The sequence below is a fragment of the Nannobrachium achirus genome, assembly GCF_963921795.1.
Source record: "Nannobrachium achirus genome assembly, chromosome: 13".
NCBI classification, from domain to species: domain Eukaryota; kingdom Metazoa; phylum Chordata; class Actinopteri; order Myctophiformes; family Myctophidae; genus Nannobrachium; species Nannobrachium achirus.
The window spans coordinates 41,301,593-41,328,525 of NC_137833.1; the positions used below are offsets into that span (position 1 = coordinate 41,301,593).

A 26,933-nucleotide genomic window follows, 5' to 3' on the forward strand; every position below is an offset into this window, starting at 1 on the left:
CAGCCTGAACCTCGCCGCTGTCAGTCGAACCGCGGAGGAAAGCACATTATTACCGTCACATTTTACTACTTGTAACTTTCTACTTAATTTCTCCCGGGCGGAGACATTTCTTTCCACATTTGCTCCAAAGTCCTTAAAGGAGTTGTTCACCCCCAAAATGACTTTTGATTACTCACGCCATGAAGACTTGAGTTTTTTGTTGCATTCCTGTGATTACAATGAATTTACCCCCATCGATTCCGGATGTCAATGGGGGTGAATTTACTATAATCCATTTTTTTCGTCTTAGATATTATTGAACTCAATGGTCTCCATTTTGGAGTATGGGAAGCCATACGTCGGCCTTTAGCCAATACGGAGAAGGTTAGAAAGTAACAAGAAAGTGACGGCTATTTGCAGCGTTTGTTTATTTACAGCTTGCTGTAAAGGTTGGGAATCAGTCCAATAACTTACCGTCACACTGGTCCCCTGCTGGCGAGGCCATGAAGCCAGGCCCACAGTTACACACGAAGGAGCCCTCTGTGTTCTGGCAGTGGCCCCTGGTACAAACCCGCTCGTCCTGGCACTCGTCAATATCTGAGACCGCAGATGACAGCCGACGACAAGCGCCGTTTCAACATCAACAACAACAAGAGACGTGATATATTAGCCTCACGACGTATTAGAGCTCGGACCACACAAAACAAAATGGAACTCGAAAACACCCGGTTACACAATTCCCCCATATGACTCTAATTGACTTGGCATTGGGAGCGGTTAAATGTAGCTAATGCTGGGGGGATGGTTTTAAACGAGGGCATCCGTCCATTCATTCACTTCATGATGAAGAAGCAGACGTATCCTTTTATAACCTCAGTGCTCGACAACAATGTGCTTAACTGGGTTTAACCCAGGGGCCCAAAACAAGTTGTACTAAAGTCCTGCATTTGGTGGGACAGGGCATGAGTAGAAATATCTTTCAACTTTCACTGGGCCAGGGTTTCAAGGTTTGACTGAACTACTGTACTATACAGTATCCTGCAGTTGGAAGAAGAATGTGCATGTCATTCTAGGTGAGAAAAAAATATATATATATCAAATATGTTCAAAAAGTTTCAAAAATCTACAAACTCGCATGTGACGTGTTGTGAGCTTGTAGATTGGCTATTCTTGATCATTTGTTTCATGGTGCTTAAAGGACAACTTAGTTTTTTTTTACAACAAGGGTTCATATTTTAGATAAGTCATTAGAGAAAAGAAAAGATGAGTGTTAAAACGTTTTCATTTACTTCTTTCTATCGTTTGGTTGGGGGCATGCAAGTGGCTAAATATGTCTTTTTAGACACAATAAGCCCATTCCCAAGATGCATCGCAATCTTTCATGGGCAGATGTGACTTATGGGGGCTGGTGTAAATAGTAACAAAGACATTGTCAGCTTATTATGTCTAAAAAGCCACCACTGAAATCAAAATACTCTAAAATGGATAAAACGATAGAAAGCAGTAAATGAAAACACTTTAACATAATTTTCTTTTCTCTAATTACAATCTAAAATATGAACCCTTGTTGTAAAAAACTAAAGTTGTCCTTTTAAGTGGACAAGTCCCTGCAGCAAAAGACAGGTTTGTGAAGAATAACAATCGTTATGTCTGGAGTATCAGGAACAATTGATCCTATGTTGTTACACGCATAATTAGGGGGCTTTGATTTCCACAGTCCCACACTCCAGGGATATACACTGGAGAGAACTACTCGCATTATGATGCTGGGGGGATAAACAACTCAGGTAAACACAGACAGAGTTATTATTGGAATATTACGAGTAGTCAATAAGATATTGATGTAACGCGGCATTATGTGGCAACCTTTAATCCATTCAGAACGGGTACACTATACTGTGTATCATTATTTTATGCTTTAACTATTGAAAAATAGCAGATATACAAGCTCACAGCGCGGCACCGAGTGCCGCACTGCGAGCTTGTAGATCTGCTATTTTTGAAAAAATCGTGAAAATTTGAATTTTGAACCGATTCTATGAGTGTCTTTTGAATCCTTCTAAGATTTTTTGAAAAACCCTTGTTTCTATATCAGCAATCTGGCCAGCCATCGTCAAAGAAAAGGTCCTTTTCACTTCAACTAGAGCTCAGTTAGTCTGTTCTTGAGAGACTACTATGTCAGTGGTCCTCAAACCTTTTCATGTGAAGGACCCCCAATATGATATTTATTTGGCCACGGACCCCCATCTCAAAATATTTAGTTCCAGGGACCCCCCAGAAGCAAAATTTAAGTTACAAATATTCGCTTTAAAAATACATTATATTCAAAGATTTGCACACATTTTCACTACTTTTTCAAAAATAGCAGATCTACAAGCTCGCAGCGCGGCACTCGGTGCCGCGCTGTGAGCTTGTATATCTGCTATTTTCCAATAGTTAAAGCATTCAATAATCCCAGGCCTAAATGGGTTAATAATAAAAAAAGAAAATCAATCCTGCACATTTATTGCGTAAGAAATTCAAAATAAACCTGTCAGGTAAAACTTGTAATTATTCCAAGGCAGGGATCCCAATAGCTTTACTGTGGAAAAGGGGCATTATGCTTGCTCTGAAAAAGACAGAAGGTGTCACCAACGCCCTGAAGAATGTATAAACCAGACACTGTCTGCATGCGGTAAGAGGATCTGAGTGGCATAAAACATACTTGGAGGAAAGCTGGCAAAAATAATAATAATAATAATCTTTGCTGAGTGAAAATCAAGTACCTTGGATGGGAGGACCATTAATTATGTCACTTACACAAACACTGCTCAACTAAATGAGTGATTATGAGGTGGCGACTTAGTTTTACGACACAAGCTTTTTGCAGCCATTATGTTGTTTATATTTATGGCGTATTTCTGAAGTTTGTAACCAGAAGGTACCAGCGAGTGTGGCTCTAATGAGTATAAGTCACAGAAATGACACAATCTGGCCAAACGCCCAAGACACTTCCCACAGTCAAGGACACATGCTGTTCGTTTTAGAGTCTGTGGTGAAAATCACATCAAAACTAGAGCGTCAGACATTCTGCATAGAAACATTATTACCTTGGCAAAATTCTCCTTCGAGGAGCTGGAAACCGTCATTACATGAACAGGCAAAGGAGCCTTCATAGTTGGTGCATTTTCCATTTGTGCACGTGTGCGGGTCCAGGCATTCGTCAATATCTGGGTGGATTCAAAGAGGAAGGCAGCAATTAAGAATTTAGTCAAATACGAGGCAGAGGAACATTTTTGGGTGGTGCTTTTTGTCAAATATTTCGAGACAAGATATTGGCACAACAATAATGTCTGACACAAAGTACGCCATTCATAAGACACTTGAGCAAGATGGGGAGTTACACCGGCTTTGTCTCTCTTGCGCACGCGCTCTCTCTCTCTCTCTCTCTCTCGCTCTCATTCACACACACAATGTCTGGGAGTTTGGCAGTATCACTCAAACATCTGTGAGTTGGGTTATTGCTTTCTATAAAAGCTGATGTGGACTCCGTCGCCTCACCTAATTATTTCCTCTTGCCACCACCGCCATTCAGAGCCGCCCCGCTGTGGTTTGGCTTTTTGCTGGCATGGTGTGTGCGAATGCTCAGAGGCTGACAGCTAGCTACCCGTTGGGACACGGAGCGAGAGCTACTTCTTCAAACGCGGAGAGAGAGAGAGATGGACGCACAGGGGCGTCACAAGGGGTAGGAAAGTGGGACTGAGTTACCAGGGCCCAAGGTGGAGGGGCCCTAGTAACTTTAGCTATTGAAAAATAGCAGATATACAAGCTCACAGCGCGGCTGCGAGCTCGTAGATCTGCTATTTTTTAAAAGTCGTGAAAATGTGCGCAAAATCTTTGAACACTTTTTAAGTGTAAATCAAATTTTGCTTCTGGGGGGGTCCCTGGAACTAAATATTTTGAGATGGGGGGGTCCTTCACATGAAAAAGTTTGAGCATCACTGACATGGAAACGTAGGTTTCTTGGCACACATTTTCACGATTTTTCAAAAATAGCAGATCTACAAGCTCGCAGCGCGGCACTCGGTGCCGCGCTGTGAGCTTGTATATCTGCTATTTTTCAATAGTTAACATTCATGGGGGGCCCGCAGTGAATCCTTGTACCCGGGGCCCAGAATTTGGTGTGACACCCCTGTGGACGCACCTGTGGTTTCTGGTGGAAATGCTCCACTTCCAGGAAAGTGTGGGCCCGTACGGTGGCTTTTTTTGGAAAGTTTCATTGGTTTCATAGCTTGATTAGCAGGATTTTATATAGTGCATCTGTTTCCTGCTGCTGCTTTCTGTATATAGATGGTTGACGTTATGCACAACGGGGTTAGGTAATTATCGTGCTATTCCAAGAATGGTGGATTCGATATGGAGTTATGGTTTTTCCAAAGAAAAAGATAAAGTGTCCAGAGAGACTACAGGGAAAGAGCGCAGTATGTTCGTAATGTTATAGACAAAAATGACCGACGCTCTTGGGTGAGTTACCATAAAGGTTCAAACAGGACCGTCAGTGAAAAATGGTGTACTGCCACCGTTCTAACTGTGGTGTTGGGATCAGAACATTGCTTCATTGGCCTAATGAAAAGGAAACCACAACCCTCTTTTCAATAACACCATCGTATCGGCTGGACCCACGCGTATCACTATCCACCACTACATCCGGGAGACTCAGGAGACGGTGTCGAAGGAGGACATCTACCATGCCGGCCAAGTCCCCCTGCTGTACCAAATGTAGTTCCTAGTGCTGGGGTCTTCAACGTTTTCAGGCCAAGGACCCCTTAGTTGAGAGATTGAGCAGGGAACCCCACAACCTGTTCATAGATTCCATATAGTTTCGTTGTTTGACAGCACAATTATCAGTGTATTTTGGATTCATGTCAATTTGTGTTTTCAGATATTTAACCACTTGAACCGTCACTACTTAATAAACTTGGCCTTTCACTCTGTACCTAGTCTGCTCTCCCCCCCCCCCCCTGTAGTAACTCTGGGGACCCCCTAGGGGTCATGGACCCCCTGTTCTTGAAGACACCTATCCTAGTGGGACCACATAATCAACGCCTGTTCCCAGTACAGACCACCTTCAGAAAAGGGTCTCGTCCTTGGACATTTGACGACGATACACGAAGAAGACCCTTTTATCGACTGTATCTGTGTGCTATTTCCAGGGTTCCATTTGTACGATCTCTGGGTGAAATCAACACTGAAGGTTTTTGGTGTGCGACGGCCGAGTGTGCAGGTTTAACGGCCTCAAACTAGAGGCCACAACCTCATACCTACCTAAACACTGGCCCCCCTTCCCATGGAGTCCCTGAGGGCAGGTGCCACAGTCATAACCTCCCTGTCGGTTGATACAGATGCCAGACGGACACACTGACTTGTTGGCACACTCATCAATATCTGGAAAGAGAACAAAGAAAGGTTTTATCACTCTAGGCCTGGGGACAGAGGGTGTGCCATTTCGTCTTGCCCCATAATAAACTTAAACATGTCCATGAAGGGTTTGGAAAATAAATGTTTGCAATGTTGGCTTCCGCTATTTGCCTGCTTCTAGAGTCACCAACCTTGGTGACATGGTTAAAAGCCTTTGTACTCATACAGTGCATTATATCGCCTCTTTAGGGAAAGAACCTTTCTGATGTACAGTAGTACTGTACCATAAGTGCCTGGGTGGCTGGGCTAGAAGACTATACTGTACAGTAACAAACATTCAGACAGAGGATGCAATCATCATTTAAACAACTTCCATCTTCATTCTAACTTAGTGTTAACTTGAAGTCCTCTACAAAGAACTGTCTGATTAGCAGCTGCTGGACCTAATCATAACCACAATGTAGTTGAGTTGTAGCAGGTTTTGTTTGTAGTTGTAGTTGTCTTTAACGCAGCTTGGGAAATTATATTGGGAACGTGTGTTTTTAACAGCCTTTTTCTCTACGCACGCACGCACACACACACACAAAAACACACACACACACACACACACACACACACACACGCACGCACGCACGCACGCACGCACGCACGCACGCACGCACACACGCACGCACGCACACGCACAACGTGTCCGTATGGCTGTACCTTCACAGGCCCCAGTGGATGTCAGCCTGAAGCCACTCTGACAGCCACGACAGAAGAACGAGCCCAGGGTGTTGAAGCAGGTCTCCTCCTCTGGACACACGTGAGCTGTCTGACACTCGTCTACATCTGCAGAGAGGTGGAGCCAGGAGGCCATGGAAGGTGGAGTAGGACAGGACAGGACGGGACGGGACAGGAAGACCATAGCAGGTAATGAGAGACAGACAGGGGGAGACGGGGGTAACAACAGTTAAGGAGAGGAGTGGTCTTCAACATTTTCAGGCCAAGGACCCCTTAGCTGAGAGAGATGAAGCAGAGACCCCCACAACCTTTTCAGAGATTCCATATAGTTTCATCGTTTGACAGCACAACCATCAGTGTATTTTGGATTCATGTCGATTTGTGTTTTCATATATTTAACCACTTGAACCGTCAATACTTAATAAAGTTGACCTTTCACTCTGTACTTAGTCTGCTCTTTTTACCCTAGTCTACACGAACCTCTTTGCCGAAAATAGCCGATCTACAAGCTCTCAACGCCCTGCTATTTTTGGCTAAAGTTCTCAGAATAAGGACACTATGTTTCAAGAGATTAATATACAAATCACAAAAGATTTGGAGGACTCCCTTTAGTAACTGTGAGGACCCCCTAGGGGTCCCGGACCCCCTGTTGAAGATCCTTGATCTAAGACAAACTGACTGAAATACACGCACGCACGCACACACACGTGAGAGTGAGAGACCCAAAGGAGAATCATTCTGTGTATGAGTGTGTGTGATATGCATGTGCAAGTGCATGTACTGTACAGTATGTGTGTGCATGCAACACAGCAGCAAGATTTGTGAGCTGCTGTGATAGGAGAAGGATATCAAATACAACACAATCATCAAAGACTACGGATCATGGTGTACACATCCTTGCACTGTCTGCATCAAGTAATCTCCATACATGAAAATTGTTCCACCCCTTCAAATTGTACATATTTTATTTTGATTGCATTATATTGATTGATTGTATTGTACTGTGTACACTTCTGCTTTGGCAATGTAAACGTATGTTTTCTCATGCCAATAAAGCCCTTTGAATTGCATGCATGTGTGTGTGTTTGTGTGTCTATCTGTGTGCGGTCATGTGCGTATGCGTGTGTCTGAGTGTTTGTGTGCACGCACGTGCGCGCATAAGTGTTTATCGTGGCAATAAATCACATTTGGAAAATGTTCCATTTTCGCAAAAACACAAGATTGTTAATTTGGTGAACATATGACCATCTGTATCGCCAAGGAAAACAAGCGCCCGCTTGGATCTAATTTGAATAACACCTGATTAGACATGAAGATGTACTCTAGCTGAAAGATCTGACAACCGCTATGCTTTATTTCAGCAAAACAACCAGATGAGAGCATGTGAGATAGAGCACACCAGATGTGTTGGATAGTTGGCAGCCCTAAATCCTTTACAAAAAGACTATTCAACGATCTTAATGTTAAGCATTTAACTCACTTTAGCCCTATATTCTTCGGCATACAATGAATAGTGGAAACAATAATTCTATAAGCTCAATATGTGTGTGTGTGTGTGTGTGTGTGTGAGCTTCTTAGACTTTTTCAAATGTTCAAAACAAATCTCCTATAATGACATGCCCAAAATAGGGACACCAGGTTGAAAGTGCTTACGTCATATCATTGTCGGTACAAGGTCAGAAGTCAGAAAAGGTATGCCTGGAAAGTTTTAACAGTTGACTTTTCACCGCAAAGCAATGACTCTCCTTGAAATCTGTTCTATAAAATATCTGTGATATCAATATTTCCCTCTGAGCCTGTTTTTGTACTAATCTCAATAACGAATAACTTACTCAGATATCTACGTACAGACATTATAAATCCCACCAAAAAAAACAACAAAAAGTTAAACAAACAGCCATAAATGATGTCTTCATATTTCATTCTCCAATGCTGATGGGGAGATTTTCATTGCAGTTATGGGGAAATAATCATCAGGCCTATTTGTCCTCAAAGTCCTTATTGCGACCGTAGGTCGCAGTTACTTGCACACTATCCAAACCTCCACCGGCTGTCCCTCCGTCACTCCCTCCGTCACTCTGTCACACGTCACACGTCACACTTTTGCCCTGCTCATATCTCTGCAACCGTTGCCCCGATCCATGCCAGATTTTGCACACACACTCCTTGCCTGCCAAACTACAACCTCCAAGGACCCCCGGAGTTTCGGGGACCCCCAGGTCCCTGGGGGACCCCCAGGTGTAAAAAATTACCAAATGTGCAAAAATGACCAAATGACCACCCCAACGGGGCTGCTCTCTCTGTGTCACACACACACACACACACACACACACACACACACACACACACACACACACACACACACACACACACACACACACACACACACACACACTCTCTCTCTCTCTCTCAAACATAATGTGTGACCTGCCAAGTGGCAAGGAATGTTGCCACTGTCCTCTCTCTCTCTCTCTCACACACACACACACACACACACACACACACACACACACACACACACACACACACACACACACACACACACACACACACCCCTTCACACCAGGGAGTCCAGGAAGGATGAGCCTCCATGCTTAAATAAACAGACCTGGGTCCACTATCAAGATCTGCCTGTGGGTGTGTCTACTTTTAGCAGGAGAGATTTTGCCCTAAAATCATGCACACCAGTACACAGTATCTCTACAGTCATGTAATCACAACGCATCTGTCCCATCTAGCGCCACCATCAGGACGATTTTGCACAAACTACTTTTTGGCCTATTTATGGAGATAAGCGACCAACGGTCGCTTATCTCCCGATTAGGGAGTCTTACTGGTTCAGTATCCTTTTGGTGGGTGGGGAAACCTCCGTCAGGATGCCAGGAAACCACTTAATCACAGAGTACCTTGTATTTATATCCCTGAAAGCAGTGGTGGAAAGTAACTAAGTACATTTACTTAAGTACTGTACTTGCGTACATTGGAGTATTTCCAATTATTCATACTTTCATTTTTACTCCACTACATCTCAGGCAAATATTGTACTTTTACTCCACTTAAATTATTTTTTCCCCTCGGGGCGCCCACTGGCCTAGCGGTCCAGGCACATACCACATAAGCTCTGGTGCCTGACAGCATGTCACGGGTTCGAGTCCCGTTCCCGACGACCTTTGCTGCTTGTCACTCTCCATCTCTCTCCCCATTTCCTGTCAGTCTACTGTCCTATCAATAAAGGCATAAAAGCCCCCCCCCCCAAATATCTTGGCAGAGAACAGTCAATTTACAACTAAGCACACAACGTTGCTGCAGTGCTGCGAGTTTTGAGCTAATCTATCTATAAATGCGACAAATCTCTGTCTGTCTGTCTGTTTGTTTGTTTGTAATCCGCGTATCTCGAGAACCGTTCGTCCCACCGGCTTCAGATTCGGCACGCGCGTTCCCCGCTGCGGCGCGGAGTGCAGTGCCGGGCCTCGGCCCGACTCGGCATGCGGTTTTCCCGAAGCGGCGCGAAACGTTCGGAATCTCCTTACGCGGAGCTGATTGTTAACATCAGGCTGTTCCTGAGGAAATCGGCACAATCGCTGACTCATTGTGACATCACTTCATAAAAGGCTGTGACATCACGTACGCCAGGAGTCAACAAAAAATCTCTGTGAATGTGTATGTATGTATGTGAATCTCGAGAACCGTTCTTCCCACCGGCACGCGCGTTCTCCAGATATGGGCATAAAATGAATCCCCGAATGCGGAGCTGATGTCTGACATCAGAGTTTTCCGCAACCGGTACTGTGTGTGCAGAGATCTCCATATATTGGGGTTTGCATTAAAGGGTGGGGACAAAGGCTAACAGAAGGCAAACAGATGGTCAAAACGGGTCCTATGACAACATGACAACAGGTATATTGGGGTCTGCATTAAAGGGTGGGGACAAAGGCTAACAGAAGGCAAACAGATGGTCAAAACGGGTCCTATGACAACAGGTATATTGGGGTTTGCATTAAAGGGTGGGGACAAAGGCTAACAGATGGTCAAAACGGGTCCTATGACAACAGGTATATTGGGGTTTGCATTAAAGGGTGGGGCAGGCATAAAATGGACGCAAACAGAGTTTTCCGCAACCGGTACTGTGTGTGCAGAGATCTCCATATATTGGGGTTTGCATTAAAGGGTGGGGACAAAGGCTAACAGAAGGCAAACAGATGGTCAAAACGGGTCCTATGACAACATGACAACAGGTATATTGGGGTTTGCATTAAAGGGTGGGGACAAAGGCTAACAGAAGGCAAACAGATGGTCAAAACGGGTCCTATGACAACAGGTATATTGGGGTTTGCATTAAAGGGTGGGGACAAAGGCTAACAGATGGTCAAAACGGGTCCTATGACAACAGGTATATTGGGGTTTGCATTAAAGGGTGGGGCAGGCATAAAATGGACGCAAATAGACAGATATCTCCATATATGGGCATATGGGCATAAAATGGACCCAGAACTATATCTGCAGTGATCTCCATATATGGACATAAAATGGACGCCGACAGACAGACAGATACAGATATCTCCATATATGGGCATAAATGGACACAGGCAAACAGATGGTCAAAACAGGTCCTATGACAACAGGTATAATGGGGTTTGCATTAAAGGGCGGGGCATTCATTCTCTATTTACATCGTTCCCGAGTTGGCCAGGTCGCCAACATGACAACAGGTATATTGGGGTTTGCATTAAAGGGTGGGGACAAAGGCTAACAGAAGGCAAACAGATGGTCAAAACGGGTCCTATGACAACAGGTATATTGGGGTTTGCATTAAAGGGTGGGGACAAAGGCTAACAGATGGTCAAAACGGGTCCTATGACAACAGGTATATTGGGGTTTGCATTAAAGGGTGGGGCAGGCATAAAATGGACGCAAATAGACAGATATCTCCATATATGGGCATATGGGCATAAAATGGACCCAGAACTATATCTGCAGTGATCTCCATATATGGACATAAAATGGACGCCGACAGACAGACAGATACAGATATCTCCATATATGGGCATAAATGGACACAGGCAAACAGATGGTCAAAACAGGTCCTATGACAACAGGTATAATGGGGTTTGCATTAAAGGGCGGGGCATTCATTCTCTATTTACATCGTTCCCGAGTTGGCCAGGTCGCCGACTAGACGCTGGGCCGCCCGAAGGGCGGCCCAGCTTCTAGTAGCTATAATTCAGCTAGTATTCCTCTGGTTAGAACGGCTTCACCTTCGGAATGACAGAACGTTAGCCTGACACTCAGCCTGAATTGACATTTCGTTTCACTCCATTAAAACAAAAAAATTAAAGGGGTGTGGCTAGCGATTCGGGGTCTGGAACTAGGCTAACAGAACGTGGAACAGACAATTGGAACGGGTGGCTATCGACTCCTGGTTCTAAATGTATCGAGATTCGAGACAAATCGCAGCAGAATATTTCCTATGTGTGCTGTACTGTTACTTAAAGCTGTTTTGTAAGTGGTGTTCAGTCAGGGCCGTTCATCTCTCAGGACGCAGGAATCAAACTGGGGGGAAATGAATTGAAAGAAAGTTGGGAAGGAAAACTGAAAACAGCCAAATGAGAAAATCATAATTCCAGGTTCCACAGCATGTGTTGAAGGCATCCTATGACTGCTGTATGCGCTCGCACACGTGCAAATGGGGTGAAAATAGCAGATCTACATGCTCACAACGCCTCGCAACGCGAGGCGTTGTGAGCATGTAGATCAGCTATTTTCACAATCTCTGCCTCTAATATTTGACAATTTGGCCAATGTTAAATTTGTAATTTTAGAATATGCACATAAGTATGTGTTGCATGTTATCCATATGTACTACCTCTGACGGGCATGACCACCGCCTGTCACCAGGCTGGTCTTGGACTTTTGCTTTTCCACCTACAGTACAGTACCTGTGGATTATACCAGTGAAAGTGGCCTTTTGTGGACCATGTGGTTGAACACGTGCTGATACTCTGCACCTTATCTCAAGTAGAAGTGGATACTAGTCTTCTTGCACCTTAATGTCTATTATTTACTAGTAAGACGCCTCAGGGCGACAAGCCACCTCACCCTAAAGGGCGAGGTCGTGCCATGTCTTGGCCGTCTGGCCAGTGATGTATATCGGACCAGTTACCCATATATGGAGACTTCTGGTACCCATACATAGAGATCCATGTACTGTATATATATTCCGAGGCGACTGAGTTGCACTGGGTCAGACGGCCAGCGCAACACTTATGGAACACTTTTGTTACCGTAAGCAAGGAAATATTGGTTTTGTTGTTACTTTTGGGTACATGTATTAATTTGTTTATTAAGTAGCCATGTAATAAGCGGGATAATTGTCAGCCTGCTGGTAGTTGTTTAGAAATAACCCCCCTCAGGATCATTAATCAGCTCTTCTTCGCCTCAGTGATTAAACATCCTCTGGGGATTCTTTTTCAACAACAAACGACCAGCAAGCTGACAATTATACATTGCAGCTGCTACAGTATGCTCATACACCTTATGTCTAAACCAAGGGTCTTCAAAGGGGGTCCAGGACCACTCTGGGGTCCTAAGAGTTACTACAGGGGGTCCTCCAAATCTTTGTGTGATAGAAACCTTTTTTTCCTGAGAACTTTAGCCAAAAATAGCAGATCTACAAGCTCGGCTATTTTAGGCAAAGAGGTTTGGTGTAGAGGGGAAAAAGAGCAGACTAAGTACAGATTGAAAGGTCAAGTTTATTAACTCATTTAGTGCTCCAGAAATTAACGGATTAAAATGTCCAGCGTGCCTCCCGCAGGCTGCATCCACAACCGTTGTCTTATTTTGAAGGCCAGAAGTCCATAGCGTAAACACTTCCGGTTTGACGTCATCACGTCATTCACCGGAATCGCTCGTCATCAACATACTGTTGTGTAATGGCGGATCGGTGCTTTTCAACATGTGTTATATAAGCGAGAATCTACTGCCATCCTCCCTTTGAAAGTGTTGGTTAGAGATAATGGACATTAAAGATGAGATTCCCCGTCTGCCTCAATGTTATGGGATTACTATTTTGTGCTCGTGGATCCGTGATGATGTTGAATCGGCGAGGGCGATCGTGTCAGGACCTTCCACGCACCAACAGGGTAGGAGAACCGCCGTTACAGTAATAGAGTACTTTTCACGAGTATACTCGGGATCGGCACCATGTGCTACTCGAGTATTTTTCACGAGTATTCTCGGGATCGGCGCTAATTGAGTTAAGTGTTGACGGTTCAAGTGTTAAATATAAAAAAATCACACCCGTGTGAACTGAGCGGTGGTTCCCCCCCCCCCCCCCCCCCCTGTGTGTGTGTGTGTGTGTGTGTGTGTGTGTGTGTGTGTGTGTGTGTGTGTGTGTGTGTGTGTGGCCTGGACAACAGCGCCCCTCCCTTAACATGCGTGGTCAGAAAAGGTACTACACAGGCTTGAGGCTACATACAGACCCACCCACCCACATACAAACAAACTAACTAACAAACAAACATACCTACACACACGGCCACGCTATGGAGACGGTGTGACCACCGCTCAAAAACACAAATTGACACGAATCCAAAATACACTGATGATTGTGCTGTCAAACGATGAAACTATATGGAATCTATGAAAAGGTGGGCGTCCTTGGCCTGAAAACATTGAAGACCCCTATCTAAACTCTCATGTACAGTACATATATATGTGTACATTTAGATTTTTTTTCTCCCATTGCGCACCCTGTCCCCAGCTCTTCTTTCTCTTTCTGGAAATGACAAAAACTACTGAGTTTGCACATATTTCACCCACTGTTTTAAACTGTAAATCTACAGTATGATGTGCCGATAGATGAAGAGGATTCAGATTATATGGTGTGTGTGTGTGTGTGTGTGTGTGTGTGTGTGTGTGTGTGTGTGTGTGTGTGTGTGTGCCTGTGCGTTCGTGCGTGCATGCGTGCACGTGCGTACTCACATGCAGTGTTGAGAAAGCGAGCGAGTGAACGTGTGCACGTTGTAATAGAAACAGGCAAATAGGCCTGTCACAATTATTACAAAACAATCATCTAATTGTAATTATTTGAGATAATCGTAATTCATCTGCATAATCGTCATAATCATTTCCATGTTGAAACATGTTCCCTCATACATTTTCCAAAAATAACAGAAATAGCAGATCTGCAAGCTTACAATGTGTTGTTGTGTGTATGTGTGTGTTTGTGTGTGTGTGTGTGTGTGTGTGTGTGTGTGTGTGTGTGTGTGTGTGTGTGTGTGTGTGTGTGTGTGTGCTTGAGTGTTTACCTGCACAACTGGTGCCCTCCTCATCGCTCTGGAAGCCCCTCTGGCACACACAGTGGAAGCCGCCGGGGGTGTTCCTACAGCGGCCCCGGAAACACAGCGACGGGCTCTCCACACACTCATCAACATCTGCACACACACACACACACACACACACACACACACACACACACACACACACACACACACACACACACACACACACACACACACACACACACACACACACACACACACACACACACAATTGGCAAGGACAAAAATGCTTCGGGGATACACGGTGTGTGTGTGTGTGTGTGTGTGTGTGTGTGTGTGTGTGTGTGTGTGTGTGTGTGTGTGTGTGTGCTACTGTGCTAGCGTGCATGCGAGCATGTGTGTGAAATGTGACTTAAGAAAAATCTAAAATAGCAGATCTACAAGCTCGCAACACGGCCTTAAGTTGTCACTTATCTTACTAATGTATTTATGATATTCGTGATATTTTAAAATGACAACTTTTATTGTATTCCACAATACACAATATGTCCTGAAATACTTGACTCAATAAAGTTTGAGGAAATGGATATTGACAGCTTGCTTTATATCATGCTGGGAATCCAATAGGGCTGGCATGATCAAATTTCAGGGGCATTATTATTGCTCTAACTCTATCTGGACCCTGCAAGTTTTCCGCAAATAAGACTCTCTGATCAAATCATTGTTTTGTAATTGGTACTGCAGCAGTTTGACTTCTGTTTGAATAGCTAGTGCTCAGTACGCACATGTGCTTTTGTAAAATGTAAAGCTAACTTCTTCTGTCAGCTAGATCCAAATAGCATTTCAGTGTGTGCAAGGCAGGTTTAACAATTAAACCCTACATACTTTGCTGATCAGGGTCCCCAGTCTCATGTGACATGGTGGAGTCTATGGATTTTTGACACGTGTACGACGTCCTTATCTCCATATATGGACTGCTGTGAATACTTGCCTCGAAGGCCAGAGCACATTTTGAAAATAGCTGTGAGCTTGTAGATCTGGTATTTTTAAAGGACTTTTATACATTCTACACATTTGAAAACTTGAAACGTGAAATGGGACTTTCTACATAATGACGAGTAGTCAAGTACTTTCAATTTTGGTACTTTAAGTATATTTTGATGCCACTACTTTTGTACTTTTACTCAAGTACCTTTTGGATATACCGGTACCAAACGTGTAACAGACTATATTTCTACAATAGGGCCTTGATACTTTTAATTATAAGCACAAAATGAGAGTACTTATTCCATCACCGAGCTCAAGTAATGAAGTGGAGTGGACTCTCTCTCTCTCTCTCTCTCTCTCTCTCTCTCTCTCTCTCTCTCTCTCTCTCTCTCTCTCTCTCTCTCTCTCTCTCTCTCTCTCTCTCGGCCTCCTCACCTACACAGGTGTTGTGGCTGTCATCCAGACGGTGTCCCTCGTCACAGTGACAGGTGTAGCCCTCGGCCGTGTTGTAACAAACCCCTTGGCCACAGATGTGAGGGTTGATCTGACACTCATCAACCTCTAGCCGAGAGAGAGAGAGAGAGAGAGAGAGAGAGAGAGAGAGAGAGAGAGATGAGAGAGAGAGAGAGAGAGGAGAGGAGAGAGAGGGGAGGGGGGTTTGGAGGGAGAGAGAGAAAGAGGAGAAAGAGAGAGAGAGAGAGAGAGAGAGAGAGAGAGAGAGAGAGAGAGAGAGAGAGAAAGCAATATGAGAAACAGAGAGAGAAGAAATGTACAATGATGATGCATTACTATAACTGTAAGCTAAAATATTGGCAACAATCTATCCAAATAGATATACGCTCACTTGCACAAGATACTGTGATATTTCTATATCCGCTACAAATGATGTCTCTCACTTGCACAAGATACTGTGATATTTTGCCTCATTTTTATTTATTTTAGCACATGTATATTTTGCGTACTGATGTCCACTTTCATATGGCTTGTCCTTCGCCCCCCATGTGATGTCTCATGAAAATCGTACACTCTTTTCAGCAAAAAACACATGCAGCTACCGTATGCCCTCCGTGTGACAAGAGCGTTCTTACATTCAGATGAATTCATCAGCCGTGTTTTGACAGAGGTCAGCTCCTGGGGAAACTGTTCCTATACCACAGACAGGCTCCATGATGTCTATATAAATGCACATAAGAAATGTGCAGGAAGTTCTCTTTTTCCATAAAGTTTGGGAGAGCTCGAGTCTATCTCGACAGCCGAAAGGGGAAGGTTTGAGCCATTTAGGACTTGGCGCTCCGAGCGCCGCTAAGCCAACAGTGATAGATTGGCGAGTGGCGAGCTCGAGCACATGGCGTCGTGTCAAGGCATTATGAATATATTACTGAAGAATTACGGCGCGGAGTGGGAAAACGGCAGTCAAAATGTCAGCAGACTCGAGAGCATATTAACAATACATTACTGTACGTCTCCCCCAAGTATTTCTTTGTTAGTGGTTCGACCTTCCCCGCCCGCTTAGAGCAAAACAGCATGCTGTTTTCTTTATTTTATTTAACTCTCAAATACCTGGAACGCCGCCGAGTCGCATTAGATTTTAAACCACTTTAACCATTATTTTATGCTAAACTAATTGAAAAACAGCAGATATACAAGCTCACAGCGCGGCACCGAGTGCGCGCTGCGAGCTTGTAGATCTGCTATTTTTGAAATATCGTGAAAATGTGTGCAAGTCTTTGAATATCTTTGACCCGATCTTTGACCCGACTTCTAAATCCTTCTTCTAAATCATGTTGTTCTCAAACTTTTACATGTCAAGGACCCCCAAAATTACAGGTATTTGGCCTCGGACCCCCATCTCAAAATATGTTGTTCCAGGGACCACCCTGAAGCAAATATTTGAGTTACAAATGTTCGCTTTTAAATAGATATATTCAAAGACTTGCAAAGAAAACTCATGATTTTTCAAAAATAGCAGATCTACAAGCTCGCAGCGCGGCACTTTTCAATAGTTAAAGCAGTAAATAATCCTAGGTCTAAATGGGTTAATGAAATAAAGTGATATAATGTTATTTTTCTCTAACACAAAGTTAAAGGCTAACTGTGCCCTTCTTTCCTAAAAAGGAAAAGAAGACTTTGGGAACCTTGCTTGAAAATACAGTTGTGGAAAATGGTTGGATGTGGTATGACCACATCAAGCAGCCCCAGCCACAGTCAAACAAACAGCATTGCATGCTTGTCATCCCTCCATGTAATCATCCAGACTATTTATTATTCAGAGATTAAGTGTTTTTCTCCCAAGTAGTTTATGTTCTTTAAGATCACTGTAAACACGACACACTCAACACTTAAGAATGCAGAGCTGCTGGATCTCATTGCGTTCTTTAAATTACGCAGAGATGAAATAACGAAGGAATGAAATAATGAATGGATGAATGAATGAATGAATGAATGAATGAATGAATTAATGAATTGTGTTTCCATGAAATCAAAGCTTGTACTGTGTGATTCTGGAGTAGTGTCAGTCCAATGGTTGCAAATGACTCCAAATTAAAAATAGCCCTCCAGAGTTTGCATTTGTATTTGGTACAATTTAACCCATTAGATTTGAGCTAAAAAGTATTATTTTATACTTTGGCTATTCAAAAAATAGCAGATATACAAGCTTGTAGTGTGGCAGGGAGAGCTTGTAGATCTGTTATTTTTTTTAAATCTCGATTTGAATATATACTGTATATACTGTATATATATTTTTTACTCAAATCCTTACTTCTGGGGGTCACTGGAACCAAACATTTTGAGATGGGGGTCTGCGACCAAATACATATAATTGGGGGGGACGTTGACATGAAAAACTTTGAGAACCACTGATGTTTTTCAGAAAACTGTTAGGATTTAGAAAGAATTTGTAGAATGGGCTTCAGGTCTTAATGGCATAATAGTTGCATCAAACAAAGACTCAACAGGGCTAAGCGATGGCTATACACCTGACAAAAGACACAAAACCACTGCACTTGAGAAGGTACTTAAACTGCAACAACAATACCAAGCTGGCCTATTCAAACACTTGAAGTCGTTTTACTACAATCGGGCTATTGTTTGAGCTTCACAAAAGCAGCCACTTAAAAGAAAACGGACAATAATTAGCAAGCAGGGAGGCACGTTGGAGATCCTTCTGTGTTATTGTGTGGCAAGGGTGACGGGGTGATTAAAAAAAGAGAGAGATGGAGAGAGGCAATTATGCAGCTTCATTTAGAGAGTGTCTGTCATCAGCTGGACTCATAACATTGATGTGGCCTTTTAATATGGTGTCAGCTTTCCAGGACGGCAGGATATGACAAGGAAACACTCTGATACATGCCGCGCACGCACACACGTCATACTGGAGGGGGTATGAAGAAAACTAATACATTCATGCACAAGAGGTTGTGGGCTTGGAACGCATGAAAATAGCTCTGGTAGGTTTGATTTTTTTTAGTGGTACAGTACATGCCAACATATCCTTGCTGATCCCCCCCCCCCTCTCTGTCTCTCTCTCTCCCTGTCTCTCTCTGTCTCTCTGCCTCTCTCTCTCTTTGAGGTCCCCTGGATTCTATGCCCAGAGCACCAGAATAAAAACAGGTGGGTGTCAGCAGCAGAGGTTGCTTAGAAATAACCTCGATCAGTTCCCATTCAAAAAACACAGCAATAACCTAAAACAATAATCATAAACATCATCATAATCATCATCATCGTACACCCATAATGACGATGTCTGACTATCTACACTCAGAATGTGGGCCTACAGCGAGCTGCAATAATGGCTTCAAGGCAATATGGGATTGCCAAATATAGCAAGACTGAAAATATTCCCTGAAAAAAGCGCAGAGAGAGAGAGAGAGAGAGAGAGAGAGAGAGAGAGAGAGAGAGAGAGAGAGAGAGAGAGAATCCCCAAGGACAAAGCCAGGAGGTGGGAGGCGGAGAGGCTGGCATGGTGCTTTACTGTGTAAGTGACTCTTATCACTCTATAAATACACCTGACCTGTCAGGAATGCAGAGGAGGGGTTAAATACAAATGAAAGACACTTAATGGGCGAGTGACAGAAATGAGTGTGGGTATTTATGAATCTAGCATCTGTCCGCCTGTTCCGCATGTGTCAGTTCATTCATTCATTCATGATTTGTGTGTGTGCGTGTGCGTGCGCGCGCGTTGAGTGCCATGTACAAGGATGGTTACACAGTTCTAATTTATCAACTGCATTCACCTGTTCACAAATGTGTGTAATCAAATGCCAGCGATGAATTGAATAGAATAACACAAAATAGGAGAAGAGAAGAGAAGAGAAGAGAAGAGAAGAGAAGAGAAGAGAAGAGAAGAGAAGAGAAGAGAAGAGGCATCGTTACAGTGGTATCTAACCTGCTGACTGTGTGGGGGCGATGTCCTGGCCTGCATTGGATGGAAGGATCTCTACTGGGGCGGGCGGTGAGGCTCTTTCAAAGACCTCTGTGAAACATAGACATAAGCAGAGAGAGAGTTGAAGGGATGCAATACTATACATCCATTTATTTAGGTCCATTAGGTGGTCATTATGATGAATCCACAGATGTAAAGTCCAAAATAGCTATCCACTGTTATGAGAAGACGATATAGTTTTGGTAAATGCAAAAACAAGAGGCAAAAACAGTCATAGATGTTGTACAATATCGTCGTTGTCAGGTGGAAACCTTGTATCTCCAAGTTTCAAATGTGTACGTTCTGTCGCAAAGTAATGCCCTGCTTCATCATACAAGGCCGTCGCACAAAAGTAGTGAAAACAGCAGATCTACAAGCACTCAACGCGTTGTGTGCTTGTAGATCGGCTGTTTTCACTAGTTTAAATCATTTTTAAAATTATAAATGCAAAACGAACGGTTTTGGACATACAAGGTTTTCACCCGACAACGACGATATGTACTAATGAATGAACCAAAATGAAACAGCCATGAATATAAACATAACAATAATGGTACCACTTTTAATAAAATAAAATAAAGGACTGCAAAAGCAAAATAAATCTTTCAGAAACACAAGGAGATAAAGAGAAGAAAGGAGGGGATTGAGATTGACACCTGGGAAAGCTGCCTCCATTCTGACAGTAGACACACCAGGAGAGAGCTGGGGCTGGATAGGTTCAAATACAGGCCTATCACTAACCACAGGAACTACCAGCTCCTTCAATGACAAGAGACAAACAATATGGCCATCAAGGACAAAGGGGCGGTTTGAAAAAACGTGTGCCATGTGTAAGTATAGCTGTGTGAGCTTTTGGCTTTGCGGCACGGCACAGCGCGCTGATAAGCCTGAGTTATACCGACTCGCACGCGGGAAGTCACCCACCGAAAATAGACGATTTACAAGCTCACAGCGCGTGCCGCTGTGACGCGTTGTGAGCTTGCATATCGGCTATTTGTGGTTTGCGGCGCCCATGCACAACTCAGTATGAAGCAGGCGATACTGCCACGCGTTACAGACATTGCAACAGTAAGCAAAGTAGCATTTGGCTTGCATAGCAACTGAGTGCAACATTTAAACGGAGCAAGGACGGAAAGCAAAAAAGGGCAATTGGTTCTGCATAGATTTAAATCTCTTTGTTCAGTCCAGGTTCATTGTCAATGGTGAGCGCCTCGCAAGGGGGGAAAGGTGGGACTGAGTTACTAGGGCCCAAGGTGGAGGGGCCTTAATTATTTTATACTTTAGCTATTGAAAAATAGCAGATATACTGTACAAGCTCACAGCGTGACACAGAGTGCCGCGCTATGAGCTTGTATATCTGCTATTTCTCACCAGTTAAAGCACAAAATAATGCGTACTAATGCGTTCCCAGTCTAAATGGGTTAAACCCCCTCCCCCTATGAAGAACATTCATGGGGGGCCCCGCAGTGAATCCTTGTACCCAGGTCCCAGAATTTGGTGCGACCTCGGCACACAGCGTCCAAAAGACTGAGACCAGACATGTGCGCCGTAAGCAGACCATTTTATGAAAATTGTCTTGCTCATTTAGTACACATAAGTATATTTAATAAGAGGGTTGCATCAAAGCACAAAGAAAGAACAATTACTCAGTAGCAATTTGCAAATAGTAAAACTATGTTTTATGAGATTGGCAGCCCCGTCTCGAGCGGCTCAAAGTCATGCAGCGGTGTTGCTGACTTCATGCAGATGCGATGCCATGACTCTTGAAGGCCACTTGGAGACACCATGAGGAGCATCTCTGTGCATGCAAGCTGCCATTACTGTGGGAAACAACCTACCTGCTCAGGTGCAGCTGTAGCTACTGACCACAGGAAAACACAAAAGGTGAAATGAAACCAAGTTTTATATTAAAAAAAGGCTTTATATAAAAATGAAGAAAAAAAAAAGAGTGAGAATATTTGAACACATCATTTGCAATGTATTGCAGTTGTTTCATTGGGTTTCCAAGTACAGCATAATGTCTGTTCTAGTCTCGCGGAGCCAGACAACTATTCCACAATCTCTGAATGCTATATAGAGTCTGGAACTACAACTCCTGTAACGGCGAGAAATGGAAGCTGGCATTTCCGTTCATGACAATATATTAAAAATATTTTAAAAGCAGCAAGCTAAATATGCTTAAATGATTTTTATTTATATTAGGATAAATGTGCGCGATGTTGAAAATGAAACAAAAGTGGGGAGGAGGATTCACTTCCGCTTTAACCGGGCACTCATAAGAACTTCCGTCCCCCAGACGGGAGCATTTGCAAATCGCGGAGTCTACAGTCTGGCCACGCGAGACTAATGTCTATTCAGGCACAATAAGAGCACATTTGCATTTGGTGTAATCTTTTCGTAACAAGCAGGGCGAATATTCTCAACAAACAAGGGTGTTCCTAAGGTTTGTATGTTACCTGCTTGTAGAGATAATACAACTGGACCCAGACCACAGGGCAGGTTAAAGTCTGAGGCATAACTCTGAGGATATAAAAAAAGAAGCCTTCCTGTCATCCTCCCTCTCTCAGCTCTGCTGTGCCAAGATGCCAACATGTCAGGGTGCCAGGCGCCACATTAGCCACTCGTGGCATCCAAACAATAACCCATTCAGAACGGGTACACTATATATACTATCATTATTTTATGCTTTAACTATTGAAAAATAGCAGATATACAAGCTCACAGCACGGCACCGAGTGCCGCGCTGCGAGCTTGTAGATCTGCTATTTTTGAAAAGTCGTGAAAATTAGAATTTTGACCCGATTCTATAAGTGTCTTTTGAATCCTTCTAAGGTTTTTGGAAAAAAACCTATGTTTCTATGTCAGCAATCTGGCCGGCCATTGTCAAAGAAAAGGTCCTTTTCACACAACTGGAGCTCAGTTAGTCTGTTCTTGAGAGACTACTAGTGGTTTTCAAACTTTTTCATGTGAAGGACCCCCAAAATGATATGTATTTGGCCACGGACCCACATCTCAAAATATTTAGTATCAGGGACCCCCCAGAAGCAAATATTTGAGTTACAAATGTTCACTTTAAAAAATGAGATATTCAAAGATTTGCACACATTTTTACGACTTTTTTCAAAAATAGCAGATCTACAAGCTCGCAGCGCGGCACTCGGTGCCGCGCTGTGAGTTTGTATATCTGCTATTTTTCACTGGTTAAAGCATTCAATAATTCTAGGGCCTAAATTGGATAATCTACACAGGTTTGGGCAGTAGGCTTTCTGTCAGATTGTTTTTTCGAGGCCTGTCCGCCGTGCGCGGGATCCGTGGCTCTCCTGCGCTCCAGAGAAGCTTAGCGGCAATTTGGACTCTGTCTGCCTTTGGCTCGCGCCGTGCCAAGTCTCTCTTTCCCCTCAGCGGTTGCCAAGCATGTCCTGAATAATAACAGAGAGTGAAGGTTCTTTTTCTCTTGCTCTATCCCGGTGGCTCTCAAACCTTTTAATTTCAAGGACCCCCAGTTTGGTATGACCCGTCCAGGGTCCATTTGGCTCCATTTCTATACACTCAGGAAAACCGGAAACAATTTTTGAGAACCACTGCTGTAGCCTGAATTTGTTGTTTGTTTGTTTGATAGTTACTGGGGGAGGAATGTGATAGAATGTAATTCATCTTGTGTAGCCGGATGTTTGGAGATCCAACTTGAAAATCTAGATCTAGATTCAATGTAGGGACTAGAACAGATCAGTGTAGAGCAGGGTTCCCCAATAGGCGGCCCGCGGGCCACGCGGGGGGCTACTGTCTGCCCACACCAACCCCAGTAATAATGGTGGTATAAGGGCAGCAACAACACTAGTATATCGTCGTTGTCGGGTGGAAATCTCGTAAAATCATACAAGGCCGTCGCACAAAAGTAGTGAAAACAGCAGATCAGAAAACAGCTTGTAGATCGGCTGTTTTCACTAGTTTAAATCATTTTCAAAATGATAAATGCAAAACGAATGGTTTTGGACATACAAGATTTTCACCCGACAACGACGATATCTGAACTGTCGCAGTCGCTGGAGTAGCGGGAACGCCACCGTCGCCCCTTGCAATATTGTGGCCTTCGGCTTGGTACGCTAGACATGATTCGAGGCTTGGGGAAAACTAATTGGGGAACCCTGGTGTAGAGGCTAAAACAGAACAGAACAGAACAGCGGAGAAAACGTCTGCTAACAAACCTATTGGAAGCAAATCCTGATACCATGCCAATATATGAAGGACCAACTTTTGTTTTCAATTTAATTATTATTTAATGATTAATTCTTTAAATCTCAGAATTGTTTCCACCCAGCTTTAGCAAAACTGCACATTGAATTTGGACGTCAGACGAATCTGTTGGTGGAGATCTACGATCGTCTGGCTGCACGAGATTAAGAATGTGATGGGAAGTAATGGGATGTGAGCTTTTGAGGTTGAAGATAGTCGAAAACACTGTAATCCAGCCGCCTCTATGAACCGATGAGGTTTGATGTAAAAACATATGATGATGATAGAATAAATAAACACATGGTGGCTGTCATTAACTCACCTGGTATAACCACCTCTGGGTTCCCAAAAGCCTCCACTGGTCTCTCTGGCGTGGGCAGAGGCTGGGGGGCGGTTGTTATCACAGGTTCTGGATAGGTGATGATCGGTTTGTTGACGGGCGGCTTGGGCAGAACAGTGTAGCCCATCCCTCCAGGACAGATCTCTTTGAACTTAGCTACATGATAATAAAAATAAAAAAGAACATGTACTTTAATAACAAATTCAAGCATTGTGAGCTTAGGCTATTTATGCAACTTTTCAAAATCTTGAAAAATTTCTCCAAACCTATAACGCCAAAAATAGACTCCATAGTGAAAGTGATTAGTACAACATTTCCCAGATCTGTGAGAAACCCCCTGGAGAGAAATGACACGGTAACTAGAGGATGAGGTTATTTTAGTCTTAGAACATTGTGAAGAATAGCCTATTTGGTGCTAAATCTGATTAAAATGATGTGTTGTGCAGCCTGGCTAAGACTCTGCGTTCTCTCCTTTGCAGCTCTTATCTCAGCAGGACAAGACCGTGTCACAGTGAATTCTTTGACAGGGCTGACGTCACCCTCTGGGCTCATCTTTGTAAACTACTGTAGCGTCTTATGAAAGGACCTGACAAGATTACGTGAGGAGGAAGAACATCGAGGCTTCTCTATTCATTCGCGGAGCAATAAAAACTGCACAAACTGTTGCCTTCAAAGTGATTCACCTTTTACCCCTGCTCTTTTCATATCAGCATACTTCAGTGGAACACATTTTTACAGTTATCTAGAATGAGCTCTGCCAATCTTCACCGACAAAAGCGCGTTTTCTGCACGATAAAATAAATTGTCAGGTAATTTGGGAATTTGATAAGAACCACAAAGGCACTGGTGGCAATAAAAAAAAACACTGTAGATGCATAATAAGAAAGCACATCACATTATTCTGTTAATAATGACAAATGGCACACAAAATGGGAAGACACTGAATTTGTAATGCAGCTGCCCATCATATCAATGTTAGACACAACCCACTAATCCAGGCTGTCTGTTACAGTTTGCCACTGGAGCATGCAATACATATGTCTCTCATTTACTTTTATAACACTTCTGAATCTTGCTCACAAGGCCCGTTCTGAGAAAAAAGGGCAGCAACAGAAGGCATACTGAAGCCAAGCTTCCTCCCACACAGCTTACGGTATCACACTGGGCAACCCAAGAAGAATTAGCAACCCCCTGGAATTATAGCAAGGCCTTGTTAATCGACTTGACCTTTTCATTTGCAATCATTTATCTTCTGAATGCTCATTTAGACCGGTGGTTCTCAACCTGTTCAGGCCGTGACCCCCCAAAATAATCATATTTGAACTGGGGACCCCCATCCTGACAAGCACTTGGAATTATAGTTTGGATATTCAATTTAGTTTCACTCAGTTCCACAGATAAATATTGTCAAACTATTTTCACAATGTTTGCCTCTTCCTTATATGTTTTGACAAGTTAGCCAATGTTTCACCAGTTTTTATAGTATAGTTTGTTGATTACTTTTGATGGTCCTGACCCACAGGTTGAGAACCACTGATTTAGACCAGCCTTGCTAATATATCCAAGGTAACTGGTAACCAGGGGCATATTGTCACTGTCGGGCTGAAACCTTGTACCTCCGAGTTTCAAATGTGTTTCAAAAGTAAAGTCCTGCTTCATAATACAAGACTGTCGTACAAAACTAGTGAAAACAGCAGATCTACAAGCGCACAAGGCCTTGCATGTGCTTGTAGATCAGCTATTTTAAATCATTTTTAAAATGATAAATACAAAACGAAAGTTTTTTGACATACAAGGTTTCCACCCGACAACAACCATATGTTATCCCTGATGATCACACAACCAGTGTTACCAATTGAACTCATGTCTCAGGCCACAGAGAAACGTTGTACAGAGTAAAAAATAGCAGATCTACAAGCTCGCAGCGCGGCACTCGGTGCCGCGCTGTGAGCTTGTATATCTGCTGTTTTTCAATAGTTAAAGCATAAAATAATGATACACAATAATGTGTTTAACAAGGTGTTTGCTAGTGCCAACCCCGAGTTGCCTTGCGTAATAGAATTCTTGGCTTGGTTTCATTTATAAACACAGGTATTTTCCAGTGTAATTCTAAGTGTGGAGAAACAGCAAACAAACGCACTGTTTGTATTGTGTTACCGTGGAGCACGCAGATATGCTGTTGTCTCAAAATAAACAAATAAATAAGTTATTAAGTATATATGTAAAGGATAAGCAGCAGTAAAACCGTAAATGACCATAATGCATTTTTGTGAGGAGAATTATAGTGAAGTGGTTGTAGTGAAGGCTTTAAAAACAAAAGAGGAAGAAAAAAAAAACAGTCTAAAACACTAAAAGCAACTACTCAGCAAAGCAGTGAAACTCATGCAGACAGAAGGTGTACTGTACAGACTACTGGGGACAGAAGAGTTTTTCTCAGAGAGATACAGTACATAAAGCAATGGTCAAATGCATTGACTACCAGTATTGAGTATTGGTTCCTACAATGCTTCATTTATTCTTCTGTAGATCAGCTATTTCTGTTTGTGTGACACCACAGTGGTGGAAAAAGTAC

At 43.2% G+C, this 26,933-nt stretch overlaps 1 protein-coding gene across 2 annotated transcripts in view; it reads right to left on the reverse strand.

The window, feature by feature from the left end:
- The window catches only part of ltbp1 (latent transforming growth factor beta binding protein 1), a 193,250-nt gene that overhangs the window by 53,815 nt on the left and 112,502 nt on the right, over positions 1-26,933 (reverse strand). For both annotated transcript variants that reach the window (XM_080741091.1, XM_080741090.1), the window contains exons 12-21: positions 24,344-24,517; positions 21,627-21,649; positions 20,445-20,547; positions 19,753-19,839; positions 15,801-15,926; positions 14,406-14,531; positions 6,082-6,207; positions 5,284-5,403; positions 3,069-3,188; positions 454-576 (exon numbers count right to left, since the gene is read on the reverse strand). In XM_080741091.1, the coding sequence (XP_080597217.1) occupies positions 454-576; positions 3,069-3,188; positions 5,284-5,403; positions 6,082-6,207; positions 14,406-14,531; positions 15,801-15,926; positions 19,753-19,839; positions 20,445-20,547; positions 21,627-21,649; positions 24,344-24,517 (1,128 nt within the window). The remainder of the gene's footprint in view (positions 1-453; positions 577-3,068; positions 3,189-5,283; positions 5,404-6,081; positions 6,208-14,405; positions 14,532-15,800; positions 15,927-19,752; positions 19,840-20,444; positions 20,548-21,626; positions 21,650-24,343; positions 24,518-26,933) is intronic.